This window comes from Eulemur rufifrons, chromosome 1 (assembly GCF_041146395.1).
Source record: "Eulemur rufifrons isolate Redbay chromosome 1, OSU_ERuf_1, whole genome shotgun sequence".
Classification (NCBI taxonomy): domain Eukaryota; kingdom Metazoa; phylum Chordata; class Mammalia; order Primates; family Lemuridae; genus Eulemur; species Eulemur rufifrons.
The window spans coordinates 25,742,719-25,762,902 of record NC_090983.1 but is presented as its reverse complement, the minus strand read 5'-3'; the positions used below and the strand labels follow the sequence as shown (position 1 = coordinate 25,762,902).

At 40.2% G+C, this 20,184-nt stretch overlaps 1 protein-coding gene across 1 annotated transcript in view; it reads right to left on the bottom strand.

The window, feature by feature from the left end:
* The window catches only part of PLEKHM3 (pleckstrin homology domain containing M3), a 147,185-nt gene extending 130,916 nt beyond the window's left edge, over window positions 1-16,269 (bottom strand). The window contains exon 1 of the mRNA XM_069467828.1: window positions 15,558-16,269. Within this exon, the coding sequence (XP_069323929.1) occupies window positions 15,558-16,161 (604 nt within the window). The 5' untranslated portion in view covers window positions 16,162-16,269. The remainder of the gene's footprint in view (window positions 1-15,557) is intronic.
* Between the last annotated feature and the right edge of the window lie 3,915 nt (window positions 16,270-20,184).

Genomic DNA, 20,184 nt, shown 5'->3' with positions numbered 1-20,184 from the left:
AATATGTCATAGGTGGTCAACTGACTTTTAAGGATGTTAAGATTAATTAGGGGGTTCAGAGTCTATTAGCCTGACCCCTCTATTCCAAATTTCCCCAGGAACCCGTCCACACAGTGTGCCACTCTTGCTGACACCATCCTCCGGTCAGCTGGATTGCTGTTTCCACCGCTCACCCGCTCCGGACCTTCCTGCATTTTCTCCCACTGGTCCCCCACCTAGATTTCCCTTTTTCGCTGCTTCTCCACATCTTCCTAGAGGACTAGGATAAAATCTCACCTCTTCCTGACGCCTTTCTTCATTCCTTCTACTTGAAAACAATTCTCCTCCTCTGAACCATGCATGGCTCCATGTCTACATACTCTGATGACTCACATCATTTTTCTCTTCTACTTCAAAAACTATTTCACATTCACCAAACATTTATTAAATTTTAGAATAAAAGTATCTCCAAATTCAGTAAGAAATGTAAAAAGCAAAAAAGTTTCTGCCTCCACACCCTGGCACCCACAATCCTCCTGCCTAGACTGTATACTGTTTGGTATGAACCCTTCAGACGTTTTCTGTCAGTGTATATAAATAACATAATTAGGAACACCAACAAACATATGTTGGCATAAACAATTATTCAACAGTTATATGCTTTCATTTTGGTTGCTTTATAAAAGTTTGCCTTTTTAAAAAACACCATTTCTAATGCTCTCTCCAGGCCTTAGCTGTGCTAGCGTCTCCCTCAGGAGACTGGTGCAGTTGGCAAGCCCCTTCTCCATAACCATGTGCCACCGAAAGGCTGTGATAAAAAATGTGGACGTGTCAGAAGAGATGCAACAGGACTCCTCGGAGTGCGCCGCACAGACATTGGAGAAGTATAACATAGAAAAGGACATTGAATGACTAAGACCCCAATGGCAATCACAGCAACAATTAAAATAAATACATGGGACTCGATTAAATTAAAAAGCTTCTGCACAGCTAAGGAAATAATCAACAGAGCAAACAGACAACCTACAGAATGGAAGAAAATATTTGCAAGCTATACAACCAATAAAGGACTAATAACCAGAATCTACAAAAAACTCAAGCAAATCAGCAAGAAAAAAAACAAACAAAAAAAACCAAACAACCTCATTAAAAATGCGCAAAAGATATGAACAGAAGCTTTTCAAAAGAAGATAGATAAATGATGAATAAACATATGAAAATATGCTCAACGTCACTAATCATCAGGGAAATACAAATTAAAGCCACAATGAGTTATAACCTTATCCCAGTTAGAATGGCTTTTATTAAAAAGTCCAAAGACAATAGATGTTGGCATGGCTACAGAGAGAAAGGAACACTTATACACTGTTGGTAGGACTGCAAATTAGTACAACCTCTATGGAAAACAGTATGGAGCTTCCTCAAAGAACTAAAAGTAAACTTACCATTTGATCCAGCAATCCCACTACTGGGTTATCTACCCAAAGGAAAAGAAATCTTTTTATCAAAAAGATACCTGCACTCAAATGTTTATTACAGCACAATTCACAATTGCAAAGATGTGGAATCAACCGAAGTGCCCATCAATTCATGAGCAGATTAATAAAATGTGGTATACGCATACCATGGAGTACTACACAAGCATAGACAAGGAGGAATTAATGCCTTTTGCAACAATTTGGATGGAACTGGAGGCCATTCTCCTAAGTGAAGTATCTCAAGAATGGAAAAACAAACACCACATGTACTTGCCATTAAATTGGAACTTACTGATGAGCACACATGTGCACAGAAGGAAGTAAAACTCAGTGGAAATGAAGCAAGATAGGGGGAGGAGGGGAGGGGCAAAAACCTACCTAATGAGTACAATGAACACTATTTGGGTGATGGGCACACCTGTAGCCATGACTAAAGCATTACAAAAGCAATCCATGTAACCAAAAACATTTGTACCCTCTTAATATTTTGAAATTTTAAAAAAGGACATTGAAAAAAAAAATAAATAAATAAAAATAAAAAGACCATTTCCAGATCACAATAAATGAAACAATTATGTAACCTGGCTTACCAAGAAAATCTAGACTGCCTAAGTCAGCACAACAAATGAATTCACAAGAATAGGATTCCAAAGAACAGGCAATAGTTGGAATGAAAAACAAAGGGCAATATTCTAATGTTTTCAAAGAATTTAAAAGCCCATTTGGTACCAGTATTCCAAATCAAAATTTTCTTGGAAAATTTAAAGGAAACACTTAAGTTCTTATAACAAGATTAATAAAAGTGAAAGAAAGCCAAAGTGGAAAGTGGATGGAGTCCTCATAGCACTATCATACAACAGTCTGTCCTAGGGTTGCCTTTCTGTCAAAGTTCAGCAGATACATTACATTTCTTTCACCCTTGATCATCTTTCTTTTCAGTTTCTCTACAGGTTATCCAGGTTATAGTTAACTGTAAGAATAGATGATTTTAAGATCTGGAAGTCTGGCTGGGAGCAGTGGCTCATGCCTGTAATCCTAGCACTTTGGGAGGCCAAGGTGGGAGGATTGCTTAAGGCCAGGAGTTCAAGACCAGCCCATGGACCCCATCTCTACAAAGAATTTAAAAAGTAGCAAAGCATGGTGGCTTATGCCTGTAGTTCCAGCAACCCAGTTACTTGGGAGGCTGAAACAAGAGGATTGCCTGAAGCCAGGAGTTGGAGGTTACAGTGAGCTATGATGATGCCACTGGACTCCAGCCTGGGTGACAGAGTGAGCCTCTGTCTCAAAACAAAACAAAGCAAAAAAATCTGGAGGTCTAGGAAACAGGATTTGCAATTATGAACTCAAAGATAAGGGAGTAAAGCAATTAGACACATTTACTGAGTACCAACTATATGCAAGGCAGGGCACTAACATTTGTTAAAGAAACAAAGGTGACAGAAATTCTTAAGGTGCTTACAATCTGGCTGTGGTAAATGACCCTAATATAGACCTCTACATCAATGTAAATTGATTAGCTCAAGATAAAAGAAAAACCACAGCGTCACTACAGAACAAAGGCAATCCTTCAATTTGGCTTTTCTTCACTTACAGCCAATGCCAATTATCTGCACTCACCTGCTATTGTTTCTTGACTTCTAGACCCCATCTCCAGCTTCTCAGACTACAATACCACTTGGTTCAACCTCACCCCACAGCTCTGGGCCTGTGCTGCCAGTACTACACTGACAGCGGAGAGCCTGGGAGAATGTGGTTAGACTTCCTGAGAGACACAAAACTTCCTGAGAATCATCCAACCACCTGCCTGCCCTCTTCAAGACTGAGAACCACCCTGGGGTTAGTCAAAACCTTTTAGACTTTAAGATTCTGCTCTAGCCACCGACTCTACTTCCAGGGGGACTATTACGTTACATCTCTTACAGACTGCCCCACTCCCAGCTCCACCCACCCTTGCCCCAACAACAGCCCTTCTGGCACTGTCTGAAGCAGGGGCAGAAGGCAACTTTCACTGACTACTGCTGACCGCCAGGAACTCTGTACTGAGAAAGGTGCTGAGACCACATCTGGACTCAGAGGGCAAGAGCAGTGTGGTGTTGCCAAGGTGGGTAATGACATATGCTGTGTATTTACCTTCTGATTTTAGGATCTTTATCAACACAGCCCCTTACCCTCTGACTCCAGAGACCAACTCCCTCTTCCAGAACAGAAACATCCTAGGCCTTTCAGAACTCTTCATCATAAGGTACTTATCCATTCCAGCTTGGTACTCCCCCGTTCCTTACACAGGCATTCTCCTCAGTCCATCTCACCTGCCTTCCACTCTATCTTCCTGGGGGCTGTTAATCACGAAATCCCCTCTACGTCATCCTTTACTATATCTCCCTTGTTTCACTGCACTTCTTCCCTCTCTGGATTCTGAAGTCAATAGTTAAAACTTGTTTTCTCTTTCTTCTCTGATGTAATCACCAAATCCGGATCACACTATCCTCTATACTCTCCACTTAGGCCTAGCTTTCTTGAGCAAGATACAGAAGTGTTAATGCCGACAACACAGATTCGTATTGCTCACCTTCTATCATATCTTTACTTGTGAGCATTTATTCTTTCATTCATTTCAAGGGATCACAAACAATCCCCAGAATAATTTTTCCACAGCGCCCTGACTTTCCTCAAACACCTAATTCCACTGTCTCTTTCTCCGTGCCCTGTAGGGAGCTCCTTTATATATGCCACACTTGGCTTCACTTCAACATCACACTAACCAATGTCCTGCAGACGTGCCACATGTTTAAGGACACAGTTGCTGGAGCCACCAGCCGAGGTTCAAATCCCAGTTCTGCCCTTACTGGCTGTGTGACCATGGGTAAATTACTTAACCTGAGTCTCAGCTTCCCTGTCTTTAAAGTGGGGCCATAATAATACCACCTACCTCATTGTACTATTGTGAGAAAGAAATGAGTAGCTCTTAGAACAATGCCTAACACTATGTAAGTGTTCAATAGATGTTTCCTATTTCAGTCTTTTAGTGTCAAAAGAAGAAACTTTGCCTCCTTGCTAAAGCTGACCCATCCACCTCTACTCTATAACAAATTCCTCCCTACTTCTCCAGAATCCCTTCCTCTAAAACATCTTAAAATTCTCCCTTTACTAACCTTTTTCCTCCATTTTCCAATACCCTAAAATCTGTTGTATCTATTAAAAAATTGTTCACTTGATCCTACCTCTCCTGTGGCTCAATCTGTCTTCTTGCTTCAGATTCCAAATTCTTACAATGTCTCTATTTCCTGCTGCACACTATCTGGCCTCTGACCTCATCTCACATCATCGCACACCCCTTCTCTCACTCCAGCCATCATCCTCTCTTATGTCTTGAGCAAGCCAAGCACATTCTAGCTTCAAGGCCTCTGAAGTTGCTGTCCCCTCTGTCCAGAACTTCTCTCCCCAGCTCCACCATTGCCTCATTTTTCTACCTCGGTTTTTCATCTCTTTTCATCTCTCTCACCCTCAAATACCAGTGGCTGGCTCTATAAATATTTATTGAATATATCAACAAAGGACTATGCTAGAGTCTGTGGAGATACCAAATGAATCAGACACAGATCCTATCAACAGAGTTGACAGCACAGTGGGGGAGAAAGATGGGTCCCAAAGTATTTGCAGTACGGAGCAAAACAAAATATAACTATTCTGTCCTGATTCGTAAGCACCAATACATAGAATTTCATATGCTCACACTTGGTACAGTACAGAGTTTTCTACAATATGGTTCATATCTTCCAGGGATTTCCAATCTGGTGTGGGACATGGATGGACAAGCAATTACCTATCATGCACAGCAGAATAAAATGTTCTGTAGGAACATAAAGTGAAATAAAAAAAAAAAGGATTTCAATTGAGAAAAATCTGTAAAAGTCTCAGGAAGGATGTGGCATTTGAACTGACCCTTGAAAGATAATGGAGGATTTCTGGAAAGTGAAAAGGGCAGAGAAGTATTCTGGGATGAAGAAACAGCACGAGAAAAGGCCCAGGGAACTTGAAAGCACGTTGCAAATTCAATAATGGCAAAAAGGCTGGGGTGGAGGAAGGTGTGAGTGATAAGGTTGGGAAGACATCTGGATGCTTTATAAAGTTTACACTTGATTTTCTAAGGAATGGGGAACCATAGTTCATTACTGAAAATAGAGTGGCACGAAAAGATTTGTATTTAGGACGATAACTCTAGCAATTTGAAAAATTAGTCACCATAGTTTTCCTTAGCCAAAAAAAAAAAAATTAAAAGAAAACCAGAAAAAAATATCAGACACTTCATTTTAAGGGTTCCCATATAGAGGAAGTGTTCGGAATCAGAAAGTGGGCTGTCAATGAGGCATACTGGGTTTCCAAATAGCTGCCACAGGCCAACATTCAATAATATAACCCATGGAAACTATACAACCATATAAAATCAATTTTCTGTGACCTATTTTAGCAACTTCTTTGTACTGACTAATCTTGCTGAAGGGTGAATCATAAATTCAGCAAGAGACCATGTCCTGGTGACCTCACTTGTTCTTAGCCTGCAGGAATATTCCCACCTCTACTGGTTCCAAGCCTTTTGAGAAACATCATAATTGAAAAAGCAGTCATTTTAGTACAAGTCTCAAATTTGGCTTTTTTTTAAAAAGTGAAAGATGGGGAAAAAGGGAATCGAAACAAAGTAACATAAAACCTGGGATAAAGAAACTATACTGCCATGGTTTTTCTAGCCCTAAAGAAAATCTCTGCTTGAGACCTTCTCCTGAAGAACTTAGAACAAGAAAATACAGGCATAGGAATGGTACCAGGTCACCAGAGAGTGAAACCGACGGAAACAAAAGCCCAGTTGACCACTGCCCTTGCCAAGCAGATGAAAATGTGAACGCAGTCAGGGAGGAAAAGTAAGTTAGATTCTGGCAGATTGTTGAGTTTCAGAGCTCTATAGCTAATGCAAAGGATTTCTTTTAAAATTTCTGAATTTAAAAATTGCAACAGCAGTTCATCCAGAAGTAGAGTTATAAGGCATATAGAAATCTTTCTGTGTTAAACAATTTCAACTATACCTACGTTTCTATCGCAAACTTCTATTATGAATCTGACTATAGTAATTAGCTCCCACACAACCATGAGTCAGGATAGGTTCAAATACATCTAGAATGATATAATTTTAGAGTTGAGAAGGATAATAGAGATAATTTTTAACTTGCCTCAGTAGGTTTGCAAACCAAAGGCAACAAGCAATAAAATGGTTTATCCAAACTTACATGGTGAGTTAGAAGTAGAACTAGCATAAACTTTTGAGTCCTAGTTGAGTATTCTTCCCTTATAGCCTCACCTTTCTCTACTGTGTGCCTACGCTTATAGGGGGTGTGTGTGTGTGTGTGTGTGTGTGACCTATTTTTCTTACATATAACATATCTAATGTCCACATGTTCATATGCCTTTTTATGTTCTTGCCTTATGATGTTTACATTTAGTGATGTTTATTTTTAGATTGTAATTTTAGGATGTTAGGACACTGTCTTCTTTATCCTCTGGGGAATTCCTGGTGCTATGGTTGTATTATTACTCAACGGACAAGGACAGGATGACAGAGATACAGAGGGGAAAAGGGTTTAGTTTGGGTACTAGTCAAGAGCATGTTTTTAGAGAACTAAGATTAGCACCAGAAACAGAAATCAGCCATTCTGGTGGTGGGATCAGGGCCCTCTCTCAGCTACCTAGGGCATGGCAGACCCTGGGATGGCAGGAAGGAGAGGAGCTGACCCCGAGGAAGCTTTGGTGCCCACCACCTACCTGGAGGTTCTTTAGAAATAACTACCTCTGATACTACCTTGTCTTAGATCTATTGCTTCCATCACTTTGTGACCTAACCTCCTAATAGTTCTATTTAATCTTCAGATAATGCAGATAGTGTTAGCTAGGTTGGATTCAAGCCACACCCCACAGAACTAGTAAGACTCACTGGCAGCTCCCTTCACCCACTAGCACAGCCAATATTCCTCCTTAAGAAGTCGGCCTAGGTGTGCCTCTGCCTGAGGCAATGTGATCTCTAGAATGCATTCACAGGCTTCTAAGTAAGACAACCCAAAGATGGGGCAAAACCCCAAAGCTCTCCTTCCATGCCTACAGATTCATGAGGGTCAGTTCACTTGAGCTCTCTGTGTGGCTCACATGCAAAAGTGTGAAAGGCAAAATTATGGCCTTCTTTTTACAGATTCATTGGTCCCCTAAAGATCTGTGACCGGCTCTGTGTCTATGTACTTATTATATTTCAGTGAATATGTTAAATGCAGGAAACAATTCTTGCTCAGCTGGATTGCTTTGGTGTGCCTCAGTTTTTCCTCACCAGTGGTGCTCCAAGGGACTAATTTTAGTTCAGTGAACATTACCCAAGTCTGTCTCTTTCACACTGATTCCCACCAGCTACCCCCCAGGGACTGACTGCCAATAAGGCTTTCCAAGAGGACGGCTATGCAGACTGAGGACCACTGGTTTCCAAAGTAAGGGCCAGCCCCAGCTTAGTGGTTAAAGGCACGGACTCTGAGGAAGATCACCTAGGTTCAAACTGAGGCTCCACTCCTCCCTAGCAGTGGGGATTTGAGCACACCACTTAAGTTTCTGTGCCTTGGTTGCATCATCCTTAAAATGGTGCCAATGAAAATACTTGTTTCACCAGAGTGTTACATAAATTAAATAAGCTGCTTCCTATAACGCACTTAAAACAGTGCACAAAGTAAGTGTTAGCTGCTGCCGCCAATGTTACTATTATTTTTTCCTCTCTTTCCACCTGGGCTTTCTCACTTACATTGAGGACGAACACATCCACACATTGGGTGCTCAGATGCTGGCTTTTACAGTAACAGACTGTTAATCTGTTTCATGTATGCTGCTCTCACATGTCCCTTCCCCACTCTAGGAAAAAAGTGGCCTCCAAATCCAAAGAAACAATCTTTTATAAAGAACACAATCAGGGAACAAGGAAACATTGAAGAAGGAGGCAAAATTATCTCAAATGATTGCCAACTTCAGAAAGGCTAAAGGGCAAACCATAATTATCTCACCAGGCTTTGTGCTCACCAAATAGCAGATTCCTCTAAGAAGGGGAATCCTAACTGTACCCAGGTGACACAGGAGTCTGAGATGGTATCTGGATACTCCTTCAAGGCCAGGGCAACATACTTCCAACATTAGGGCTACTTTATGAGCCACACACAGTTGGGGGGCATGGGGAGAAGTCACCACAGTCAGGGAGAGATTCTCTCTTATAACAAGGATAGTGCAGGGCAGCCTTTGAGATAAAAGCAAATTTTCATTTTTGAGCATTTACTGTTGCTAAAGAGCTTCACAGAGAGGAGACACAAGGTATGAAATGCTAAATGATGATGTGAGGTGTCAGAAAAGAGGGTGGAGTCATTCATTTTCTAAAAGGCACAAACCAGGCTGGGTGTAGTGGCTCATGCCTGTAATCCTAGCACTCTGGGAGCCCGAAGTGGGAGGATTGCTTGAGGCCAGGAGTTCGAGACCAGCTTGAGCAAGAGAGAGACCCCATCTCTACAGAAAATAGAAAAATTAGCTGTGTATAGTGGTGTGTGCCTATAGTCCCAACTACTTGGGAGGCTGAAGCAGGAGGATTGCTCGAGCCCAGGAGTTTGAGGTTGCAGCGAGCTAAGATGAAGCCACTGCACTCCAGCCTGGGCAACAGAACAAGACCCCATCTCAAACAAACAAACAAACAAACACAGCTAAATAAGTTAATTTTTTTTTTTTGTTTTTTTTTTTTTGAGACAGAGTCTCACTTTGTTGCCCAGGCTAGAGTGAGTGCCGTGGCGTTAGCCTAGCTCACAGCAACCTCAAACTCCTGGGCTCAAGCGATCCTCCTGCCTCAGCCTCCCAAGTAGCTGGGACTACAGGCATGCGCCACTATGCCCGGCTAATTTTTCTATATATATATTTTTTAGTTGTCCATATAATTTCTTTCTATTTTTAGTAGAGACGGGGTCTCGCTCTTGCTCAGGCTGGTCTCGAACTCCTGACCTTGAGCGATCCACCCACCTCGGCCTCCCAGAGTGCTAGGATTACAGGCGTGAGCCACCGCGCCCGGCCTAATGTTTTGTTTTTAATTTATCAGCTTGATTCTTATCAGATTTATATTCATTTCACATTTAAAAAAATTTTTTTCAGCACATACTGCATTCAGAGCACTAAGTTAGTTACTAAGATAAAACAATGGATAAGAGTTACAGGATACTCAATCAACATATAAAAGCCAGTAGCATTTCTATTTGCCAAAACAAATAAGAAAGTAATCCTATTTACAACAGCTACAAATAAAATAAAATACCTAGGAATAAACTTAACCAAAGAACTGAAAGATCTCTACAACAAAAACTATAAAACATTGATACATGAAATTGAAGAGGACACAAAAAATGGAAAGAAATTCCATACTCATGGATTAGAAGAATCAATATTGTTAAAATGTCCTTACTACCCAAAGCAATCTATAGATTCAATGCAATCCCCATCAAGATACCAATGACATTCTTCACAGAAATGGGAAAAAATCCTAAAATTTATATGGAACCACAAAAGACCCAGAATAGCCAAAGACTTCCTGAGCAAAAAGAACAAAACTAAAGGAATCACATTGCCTGACTTCAAATTATACTATAGAGCTGTAATAGACACATAGACCAATGGAACAGAATATAGTACCCAGAAATAAATTCACAAATCCAGAGTGAACTTATCTTCAACAAAGATACCAACAACATACACTGGGGAAAGGAGAGTCTCTTCAATAAATGGTACTAGGAAAACTGGATATCCATATGCAGAAGAATGAAACTAGACACTTACCTCTCACCATACACAAAAATCAAATCAAAATGGATTAAAGACTTAAATCTAAGACCTGAAACCATGAAATACTAAAAGAAAACATTGGAGTAATGCTTCAGGACATTGGTCTGGGCAAGGACTTCTTGACTAATACCCTCAAAGCACAGGCAACCAAAGCAAAATTGGACAAATGGGATCTCATCAAGCTAAAAAGCTTCTGCACAGCAAAGGAAACAATCAAGAAAGGAAGAGACAACTCACAGGATGGGAGAAAATATTGGCAAACTACCCATCTGGCAAGGGATTAATAACTAGAATATATAAGGAGTTCAAACAACTCAATAGGAAAAAAAATCAAATAATCTGATTAAAAATGGGCAAAAGATCTGAATAGACATTTCTCAAAAGAAGACATACAAATGGCCAACAGGTGTATTAAGAAAATGCTCAACATCATTAGTCATCAGAGAAATGCAAATCAAAACTACAATGAGATATCTCATCCGAGTTAAAATGGCTTTTATCAAAAAGACAGGCAGTAACCAATGCTGGTGAGGATGTGGAGAAAGAGGAACTGTCATACACTGTTAACAGGAATGTAAATTAGTGTAACCACTATGGAGAATACTATGGAGACTCTTCAAAAAACTAAAAATAGAATTCCTATATGCCCCAGCAATCCTACTGCTAGGTATATATCCAAAAGAAAGGAAATCAGTATATTGAAAAGATATCTGCACTCCCATGTTTATTACAGCACTATTCATAATAGATAAGATTTGCAATCAACCTAAGTATCCACCAACAGATAAATAGATAAAGAAACTGTGGTACATACACACAATGCAATATTATATAGCCATAAAAAAGAATGAAATCCTACCCTTTGCAACAACGTGTATAGAACTGGAGAACATTATGTTAAATGAAAGAAGCCAAGCACAGAAAGACAAATCTTGCATGTTCTCACTCATATGGGGAGCTAAACATTAAAACAATTGATCTCCTGGAGACAGAGAGTATAACAGTTGTTACCAGTGGCTGGGAAGGGTAGTGGGGAGTGGGGATAAAGTGGGGTTGGTTAATGGGTGCAAAAATATAGTTAGATAGAATGAACAATATTTGATAGCACAATAAAGTGACTATAATCAACAAGTTAGGGTATATTTTAAAATAACTAAGAGAGTAGAATTAGAATGTTCCTAACACAAAAAAATGATAAATGCTTGAGATGGGATATCCCAATTACCCTGATTTGATTAATACACATTTTATGCCTGTATCAAAACATCACCTGTACCCTATAAATACATATAATTATGAGGTACTCATAATAACTAAAAACTTAAAATTAGAAAAAAAAACAATGAGTAAGAAACAATCCTTCCCATCAGTGACCTTAAACTCTGGTGTGTAAGATAGGAAACGGCTGATCACAAATCAATATGAGAGAGGGAATGAATGGTCTATTTCTTACTAACAAACCAGTTAATAACTATGAGAAGGTATACTGAAGAAAGGCCAATTAAATTTAAGAAATAATTTTGGTGAGGTCATTTTATGAAAGAGACTATGCCAGAAAAAAGTAGGAGTGATTGTTAATGTTACCTCAATTCTCATTGATGAATTTCAAATTCAATTAGTAATAATAACAATATCATTAAATGTTTAAAACTTTTATTAAGTATTCACTATGTGCCAAACATGATTCTAAGAAGCACTTTTGATGTTTTAACTCATTTAACTCTCACAATAAATTTTGAGGTCAGTACTACTATTACCCCACACTTTGTGGCCAAAAAAAAAAAAAAAAAAAAAAAATAGAGGCACAGAGTAATTAAGGAACCTGCCCTATACTGCACATCTGGTAAGTACTAGAGCAAGCTTTGAAATGCTAGCAGTCTAGGTTTAGAGTCAGCGTTTCTAACCAATGTGCTACCTTGTTTGGTCAGAGGCCTTCTTCAGACAGGCTCACCTGTTACCAAAATAGCTGCTATCCCTCCCTATCCACTGCGCTCCTTATACCAGAACCCAATTTGCTTCATACCCAAAGCAGCACTTATCCTCTGGAAGGCTCAAGAGCCCAGTTATTCATCGCCAATTGAGGCAGAAGATGCAAAGGGCCTACCTGATGAATAAGACCCTTAGACTTGTTACTAGAGGAAGGAGAGAGGATGATGAGGGTAGGAGGAAGGAGTGGTCATGTAGGAGAAGAACCACTCCTGATAAGTCTATTCAAGATGAGCTCAGAAAAGAAACCAGAAAGAAATAATTAACCTCAACTGAAGAAAACGTAAGACCAAGCAGTAGTAAAGCCCATAAATAAGAAAATGACAGGACTAGACAAAAAACCAAGTTGATCTCAACAAAAGAAACCCATTTTACTAAATTTTTTTCTTCTAAGGAGCCCCCAGCCTCTCATTAACCTTTGTTAACGTCTTAGAATAGCAGGAGTGGGAGATGCGAGGATTATGGATCATTTGGGGACACTTTAAATTTGAGGTGCCTGTGGAACAAGCCAACGGAGATGTTCACCAAGCAGTAAGAATGCAAGTCTGCAGCTCAATGAAGAGGTCTGGCCTGACCCCAAGTCTCCTGGGACCTCATCTCCAGCTCTAGCCAAGATGCCACGTTGCTTCCCTCTGCTTTTGGCACATTCCTCAGAAGAAACAATAAGGCTTTCTTCAGTCTGGATTGTTAATTTCAAAGGTTTTAAAGCAAACTATACTCAAAGATCTTGGCTGATATTGACCAGTCTGTACCTAGATGTTGGCACACCCCTCCTCAAATGCTTGTGAGAATTACAGTCATCAGAGTAGGTGATCAGCCATGCATCTGGAACTCCTCTCTACTCCCAGCCTGAGAATGGATGGCCACTGTTTGCCTTTGCCCTTCATCTTGTGAGCAATAAAACACAATTTATCTTGCCTGTTCTCGAGAGCATCCCAGAAGGAAAACCTTGGCATGCCATTTACCCAAGTTTGCTAACTCCTGCTAGGATGTGTATCTCATGGATGATCAAAAGGTAACCAGGATAAATTATATCAATACTTTCAAATGCCATTTGGTACAGTTTACTTTTCAAAATACTACTCAGTTCTTATATTTCAACATAATTTAATATTAAACTTTTTCTTCAATATTGAAAATTAAAAAATAATAATCTGGTCTGTCAAACACCCAAGGGAGAAGTTCAGGGCTTCAGAGAACCTAAGGAAGGTCTGGTTCTTGGCATCTATAATCAAAACAAGATAGGAAAAATAAAATTGGAAATATGACATCCTCTTAAATTGGGCTATAGCAGGAATTTAGGTGGTTTAGTGATAAAAATCTATGTGAATTCTAAGATGCCAAAGAACTACTGAGGTTATTTGCTAATCAAAAAGTGCACCTGTTTGTACATGAGCTCGAGGCAAAGCTATCATTCTGCCAGGCACTGGGGTCACAGCAACTTGTTTGTCCCTTAACATCTAATCAGTCATCAAGTCCTATGCTTTATAATGTTTTTTTCTTTTTACTCCCATGGTAACCACTCTTGGCTAAATATTACAGAAGATTGGTGACAGCTTAGGAGAGAAGATAAGGAATTATAAGTCACGAATTTGAGCAGTGAAAAAAATGGATTTTAAAAGGATGAATTTGAATGGAATGTGAAAATAGTGTGGCCCCTCACAGGCAGGAACACTGCGTTTCCTTAAGAGACATACTAAACTATACCCTTGCCTCAGGTTATACTTACAAACTAAATTCTATAATTCAAATGGTAATGTATCAATGGAATGCCAAGCAATGATAGAGGCTGTAGTAATTCTAAAAGACCAGTAAAGTACAAAAAATGGTCTCCCAGTTAACTGAGTAGAAGCCATATAAATTAAGAGTTGAGCAGGGTGATTGAAGAATCATCAGTATAATAACAAAAATTGGTGGCCTGTATACACGAGGTTATCTTGAAGGAAAATGCAGGGGAAAGTGGAGAGATGGTTTGTATGTCTCACAGAAGAGCAAGTCCATGTGTGAGTACATGAGTATGTACTCACATGCACATGTATGTGTATAAAGTCTGAGGAAAAAGGAAATTCAAAACCCTCCACCATGAGGGCCTAACCACCCTCTCCAACCATGTCCTCCCACTACTTGCCATGGGATTCTTTGCTCTGCTCACAAGGGCCTGCTAGTTCTCCTCCGTACTCCCACCTCCTCACCCTTGTTCACGCCATAATCCTGACCACGTGTCCTCTCCTGTGACTCTCTACATCTTAATGTCCTTCCAGGTCCAGCTCAAGTTCCATGTCCCCTTTCAAGCCCTTCCTGACAAGCCCAGCCCGCAATGTCTCCTCCCTCTGTCCTCTTACAGTCGCTGCCACTCACTCGTGTACAGAGTAAAACAAAAGTTCCCTCGCAAACATTTCAATTGACCATCTACTGTCTCTCATTCCTGGGTGCCTTCCTAGGTCTTTCTTAGGGTCAGATCCCCTCAGTAGATGAAAGGTTGTTTAGGGGAGGGATTGTGTCTTCACATGTCTTTAAATCCTTCATGGCACAAGGCTAAGCCCTACATGTGCTCCAATAAACATCTGCTGATGTGAATAAGCATTATCATACAATGTTCAAAGGAAAATACTACATGAAATATGGGAATATTCTGGGCGGGCATGGTGGCTCACTCCTATGGTCCCAGCAGTTTGGGAAGCCGAATCAGGAAGAATTTGAGACCAGCCCAGGCAACATAGCAGGACCCCATCTCTACAACAAAATTAAAATATTAGCCTGGTGTGGTGGCGAGTGCCTGTGGTCCTAGCTACTTGGGAGGCTTAGGGCTGAGGCAGGAGGATCCCTTGAACCCAGGAGTTCAAGGTTACAGCGAGCTATGATTGCACCAGTGCACTCCAGCCTGGGTGATGGAGCAAGACCCTATCTCTTAAAGAAAAAAAGTATGAGAATATTCTGATTCTAACATACAAGAATTGTCTTTTCACTAAATACCTCTTAAGAAGATAATAAGACTGTTGACTTGAGGTGAGGTAAAGCTCAAAAGTAACTGGAAGGGGGAGCTTAAGTAAGCAAAGCCAGACATGGAGACTAGAGAGTAAGATTCTCACGAGGTAGATGTAAGACATAAGAGGGAAAATCAACAATTATTTGATAGAAGTCAGATGTAAAAACACAACATTGTATTCAAACAATGGCACCAAGAAAAGTAAAAAAATAAAATAAATAAATTTAGAAAATGTGAAAACATACCAGTATTTCCTTGAGCATCTTCCACCTTATTTGGGGAGGGCAACAGAAAAGATGGCCTGGTGAAGTGAGGGCCTTGCAGAGATGGCTGCTGCGGCTGCGAAGGCGTGGCTGTGAGGACGGCCCTCCAGTCCACATGGGTAATATCTGACCTCGACCGAGCATGCCCTGGCTTGAAAGTAGAGGAGGTCTCATCCAATAAGTCATTCACAGAACGAGGTCTGTCTCTCCGACGCTGACAGATATTGAAAAAATTAAAGGTTGACGCTTCCTTTTGTTCCATCCAGGAGAGGTTATCTGGAGTTGTCCCTCTCTGGACCATAAACTGTTCTTTGGCAGGGAAGACATTTTGAGCTTTGGTTTCTAAGAGCCTGCTCTTACAGTGGTCCCAAATCATGCCCCCCTTGCCCAGCGAGGGAACGTTTCTCGTAGCACCATTGCCTGTTAGGTTTCTGAGTACCTCATGCCCCACCAGTTCAGGGACTTCCTGGATCCCGTAAACCTCTGCATGCTGCACAGCCTTTTCTAGCTTGCTGTCCAAAGTATTAAAGAAATCCTCAGTAACTTCTAAGGCTGGGCTGATATCATCTACTTCCAAAGCTTCCATGTCACAGGCTCCAAGAGGCCTACACCTCCTAAGCTAGTTCAAGAAAGGGCTTCATGAACATTCACCCAACAAAGACAGGTGATTCAGCAATAGATGCAAACGACTGGAAGAAACCTTCATTTGGCTGCCTGGAGCAGCACACAAGGGTGGTTGATGCTTTCCCGGTCATTAAAAACATTTGCTAGCTGCAAATGGACACTAACAGAGGTATGGAGAGACAAATGTTCCTCTGAGATTATTCTTCAGTGAGATCTCCGTGAAGACAACAGGAAGTGCTTGATTTCCTGGAAGAAAATAAACAGAATAACTTTAGCACATGGTTCTTTGTATTCTGTAGTACACAAATCTGCCCAATTAATTTTCCATTTTTACACCTCTTCCTATGGCAGTCATGTACAAAGGTGAACAACACCTACACAGAAGTTCCATTGTCAGGAGTACACATCACTACCTGCTTTGTACAAGAACTTACCCGGAGCAGGGTGGAGCACTTGATAAGAGGAATTAAGGTCAATAGCTTTTACTCACACAGAGATCCTTTGAGAGCAGTTGTGAAAAGACTGCCCTGGCAAATCTCTGATATGTTGACCTAAAATAGTAAGCAAAAGAGACTAGGAATTCAGTGACTATATTGTAATCAGTCTGAAAGTCATAAATGCTTGAGTCCTTTTACAGACCTTGAAAACACTGATGATTTTTTGGGCTTAAAGGAGCAAGGGGGAAGCAGAGAAGGAGGTTCTGCTTTTTTATTAAATCTAAATGTCACTGCACTTGTGCTTCCTAGGTTTAGATTATATAATGCCTTAAGGTGACTCTGGACTTCAGAATTCTTAGAAGAAAGTTCAGTCTCCAAACTCCTTGAGACTTGCAGATTGGCCTCAGAGTACAGGTCTAGCCTGCTGGGTGTCTAAAAGCCTAGGGTGAAGTTACGGCTTGAGTGGCAGGTTGAGTTCATCCTTTTCTGTCTTCAGCCCTGAAGTCCCAAACATTACATACAGCTCTAGCCGGGCAGAAAAAATCTTACATGAGCACTAACCCACATTCTCTAAGGTCAGGTCAAATTAGAGCAGACCTTGACAGTGATGCTGTCCGATACAGTAGACAGTTGCCATATATGGCTATTTAAATTTAAATTTATTTAAATCAAAGTTCCTCAGTCACACTAGGAACTCAGTCACATTTCAAGTCCCCAACAATCACATATACATTTGTATTTTTACTAACAAACAAACAAACAAACAAAACAACTATGCAAAGGCTTTTTTTCTTCTTTAACTGCTTACCAGTAAAACTAGGCAATTAGCAACACCTTATATGTTACCTCAAAGGTAGACAGACATGCTTTTTTTAAAAAAAAAAGTCACAATTTTTATGGTTAATTAAATTCATTTTTAGCACTTAGGTCATTAAACAATTACATTTAAATCAACAGCATATGGCCAGGCACGGTGGCTCACACCTGTAATCCCAGTACTTGGGGAGGCCAAGGTGGGAAGAGTGCTCAAGGCCAGGAGTTCAAGACCAGCCTGGGCAATATAGTGAGATCCTCATCTGTACAAAAAATAGAAAAATTAGCTGGGCATGGTGGCACATGCCTGTAGTCCCAGCTACTCAGGAGGCTGAGGCAGGAGGATCACTTGAGTCCAGGAGTTTGAGGTTGCTGTGAGCTATTATGATGCCACTGCACTCCAGCTTGGGAAACAGAGCAAGACCCTGTCTCAAAATAAAACAAAAACAAAAACAAAAAAAATCGACAGGGCCAATCTACATTGCTTAATGTATGTAAATTAAACAAGTATATACACATCTTTATTTTAGATGTATCAAGGAGATTTGCAGTTCACAGAAACTCTGTAGAACCTCCTGTAAAGTGATAATTACTATGAATTTGTCTACCTTCATATATTTTGATATTAATATTTATTATGTTAGTACTTCAGAAAGCAAGGCACAGACTTATCTTTAAAGATAAACATGAGTTAAAAATTTTTCTAGCTGCAAACAGGGTATTTTTTTTAGATCAAAGTTAAGCCTTTGGTCTGGTAAATTTTGTAAAAGGATTTTAGTACTTCTGTAATTTTGAAACTTGGAGTTTTTTCAATTTCATCTTGTACATCAGAGACTGAGAACAAAAATTAATCAATCATAAAACTTTTAGTTCTTTCTTTACTAAAATTTCACATGTACATAAAGCACAAGTTTCCTATTTTATAAAAGAGGCACCAAGGTACAGAGCATTAAATTATTCATCTAAGATTATAGATATTTCTTTTCTTATCCAGGGTTTCAAATTCAGTCTTTAATCATGCTAGAGAGAGAGTAAATACCTCCAAAATGATTATTTATTTATTTATTTTGATTTGTTAAAATATCAAAAAATATTCTTTTTGTGCTCTCAGCTTGGCTATTTGCAGGCTGGTTAGAAGCATGTAACCATTGACGGCCAGCACTGCTGGCTGGTGTAACTTCTATGCCACATGGTCTAAAAGCACAGACTATTAGACAAGGAAGCAGCCTTTGAGATCATCCTTTCAACCCCAACCTTTCACAGAAGAAGACACTGAAGCCCAGAGAGACTAAGAGGTCCTGTGAACACTTTCAGGCTATTCTCAAACATGCAGACAAGTTCCCACCTTAGGGCCCCTGCATTCATTGGGTGTCCCTCCAGACACCAACATGGCCAACTGTCTAAGTAATTGTTCAGATCCCCTTCTCAATGAGGCCTACGCTGACTACCTCTTTAAAGTCATAACACACACCTCTGACCCAAACTCCTGATCTTCCATACTGTTTTTTTTTTTAAATAAACTTCATTTTAGAACAGTTTTATATCTATAGAATTATTACAAAGATAATAAAGAGAGTTCCTGTATACTTCACACACAGTTTCCTCTAGGTAACCTCTTACATTAGTATGATACATGTGTCACAATTAATGAACTAATATTGATACATTATTATTAACTAGAGTCCATACTTTACTCATATTTCCTCTACTTTTCCCTAAGGTTCTTTATCTGTTCCAGGCTCCTATACAAGGTACCACATGACATTTACTTGTCATGTCTCTTTTCTTTTCTTTTTTTACTCACCACTATACTAACAAGGATGTCATGTCCCGTTAGCCTCTTCTCGGCTATGACAGTTTCTCAGACTTTACTTGTTGGTGGTGACCTTGATGGTTTTGAGGAGTATTGGTCAGGTGTTTGATAGAATGTCCCTCATTTGGTATTTGTCTGATGTTTTTCTCATGCTTATCCCAGCGCTGTATGTTTTCGGGAAGAAGACCACAGAGGTGAAGCGCCATTCTCATCACATCATAACAAGGTTCATGTTAACCTTGGTCACCTGCTTGAGATACCCTTTTTCCTTAAGCATTTACCGTTTCTAACATATCACTTAATTGACTTATTTAACCTGTAGTGTTCCTCTGCCTCTGCTAAAATGTAAGCTCTATGAGTCTAGAAATTTGTGCTCATCGTGTCCTCTAACGTATCCCAAGTACATGGAATAGTGCCTGGTGCACACATGTGTACGTGCACACACACACACACACACACACACAAACAGGGGCACTAAACGGACACATGTTGAATGAACACATTGTTATCCCTCTGCATGACATTCATGGCCCTTCATCACCTATCCTCCTCTCCAATTTACAGATCTTGACCAATACCCACCTTGCTGTTTTACTCCTCCATGCTTTTGTCCAAGTTGGGGAGCCTTTCCTACGTGTTCAGGCTCTCGCAGCACCTTGGGTTTGCCCCCTTGTGCTGAAATGATTGGCCAGTCTCTCTAGAGCCCGCTGTAAACTCCGAGCTACTTGACAGCAGGCACAGTGCCTTCCTTCCTTACCCTCCTATATAATCTCTTTGTCTTTGTCCTTCCAGCCTCTGTTACTCTTTTCAGGAATTTCACCTTTTCCATGGGCTCTATAGCCCTCAATTCACTGTAGTAAATGCGTCTGATGTCAAATTTGGTTTTTATAATTCAGTACCTCTTCTAGCCTGCCTCATTTGG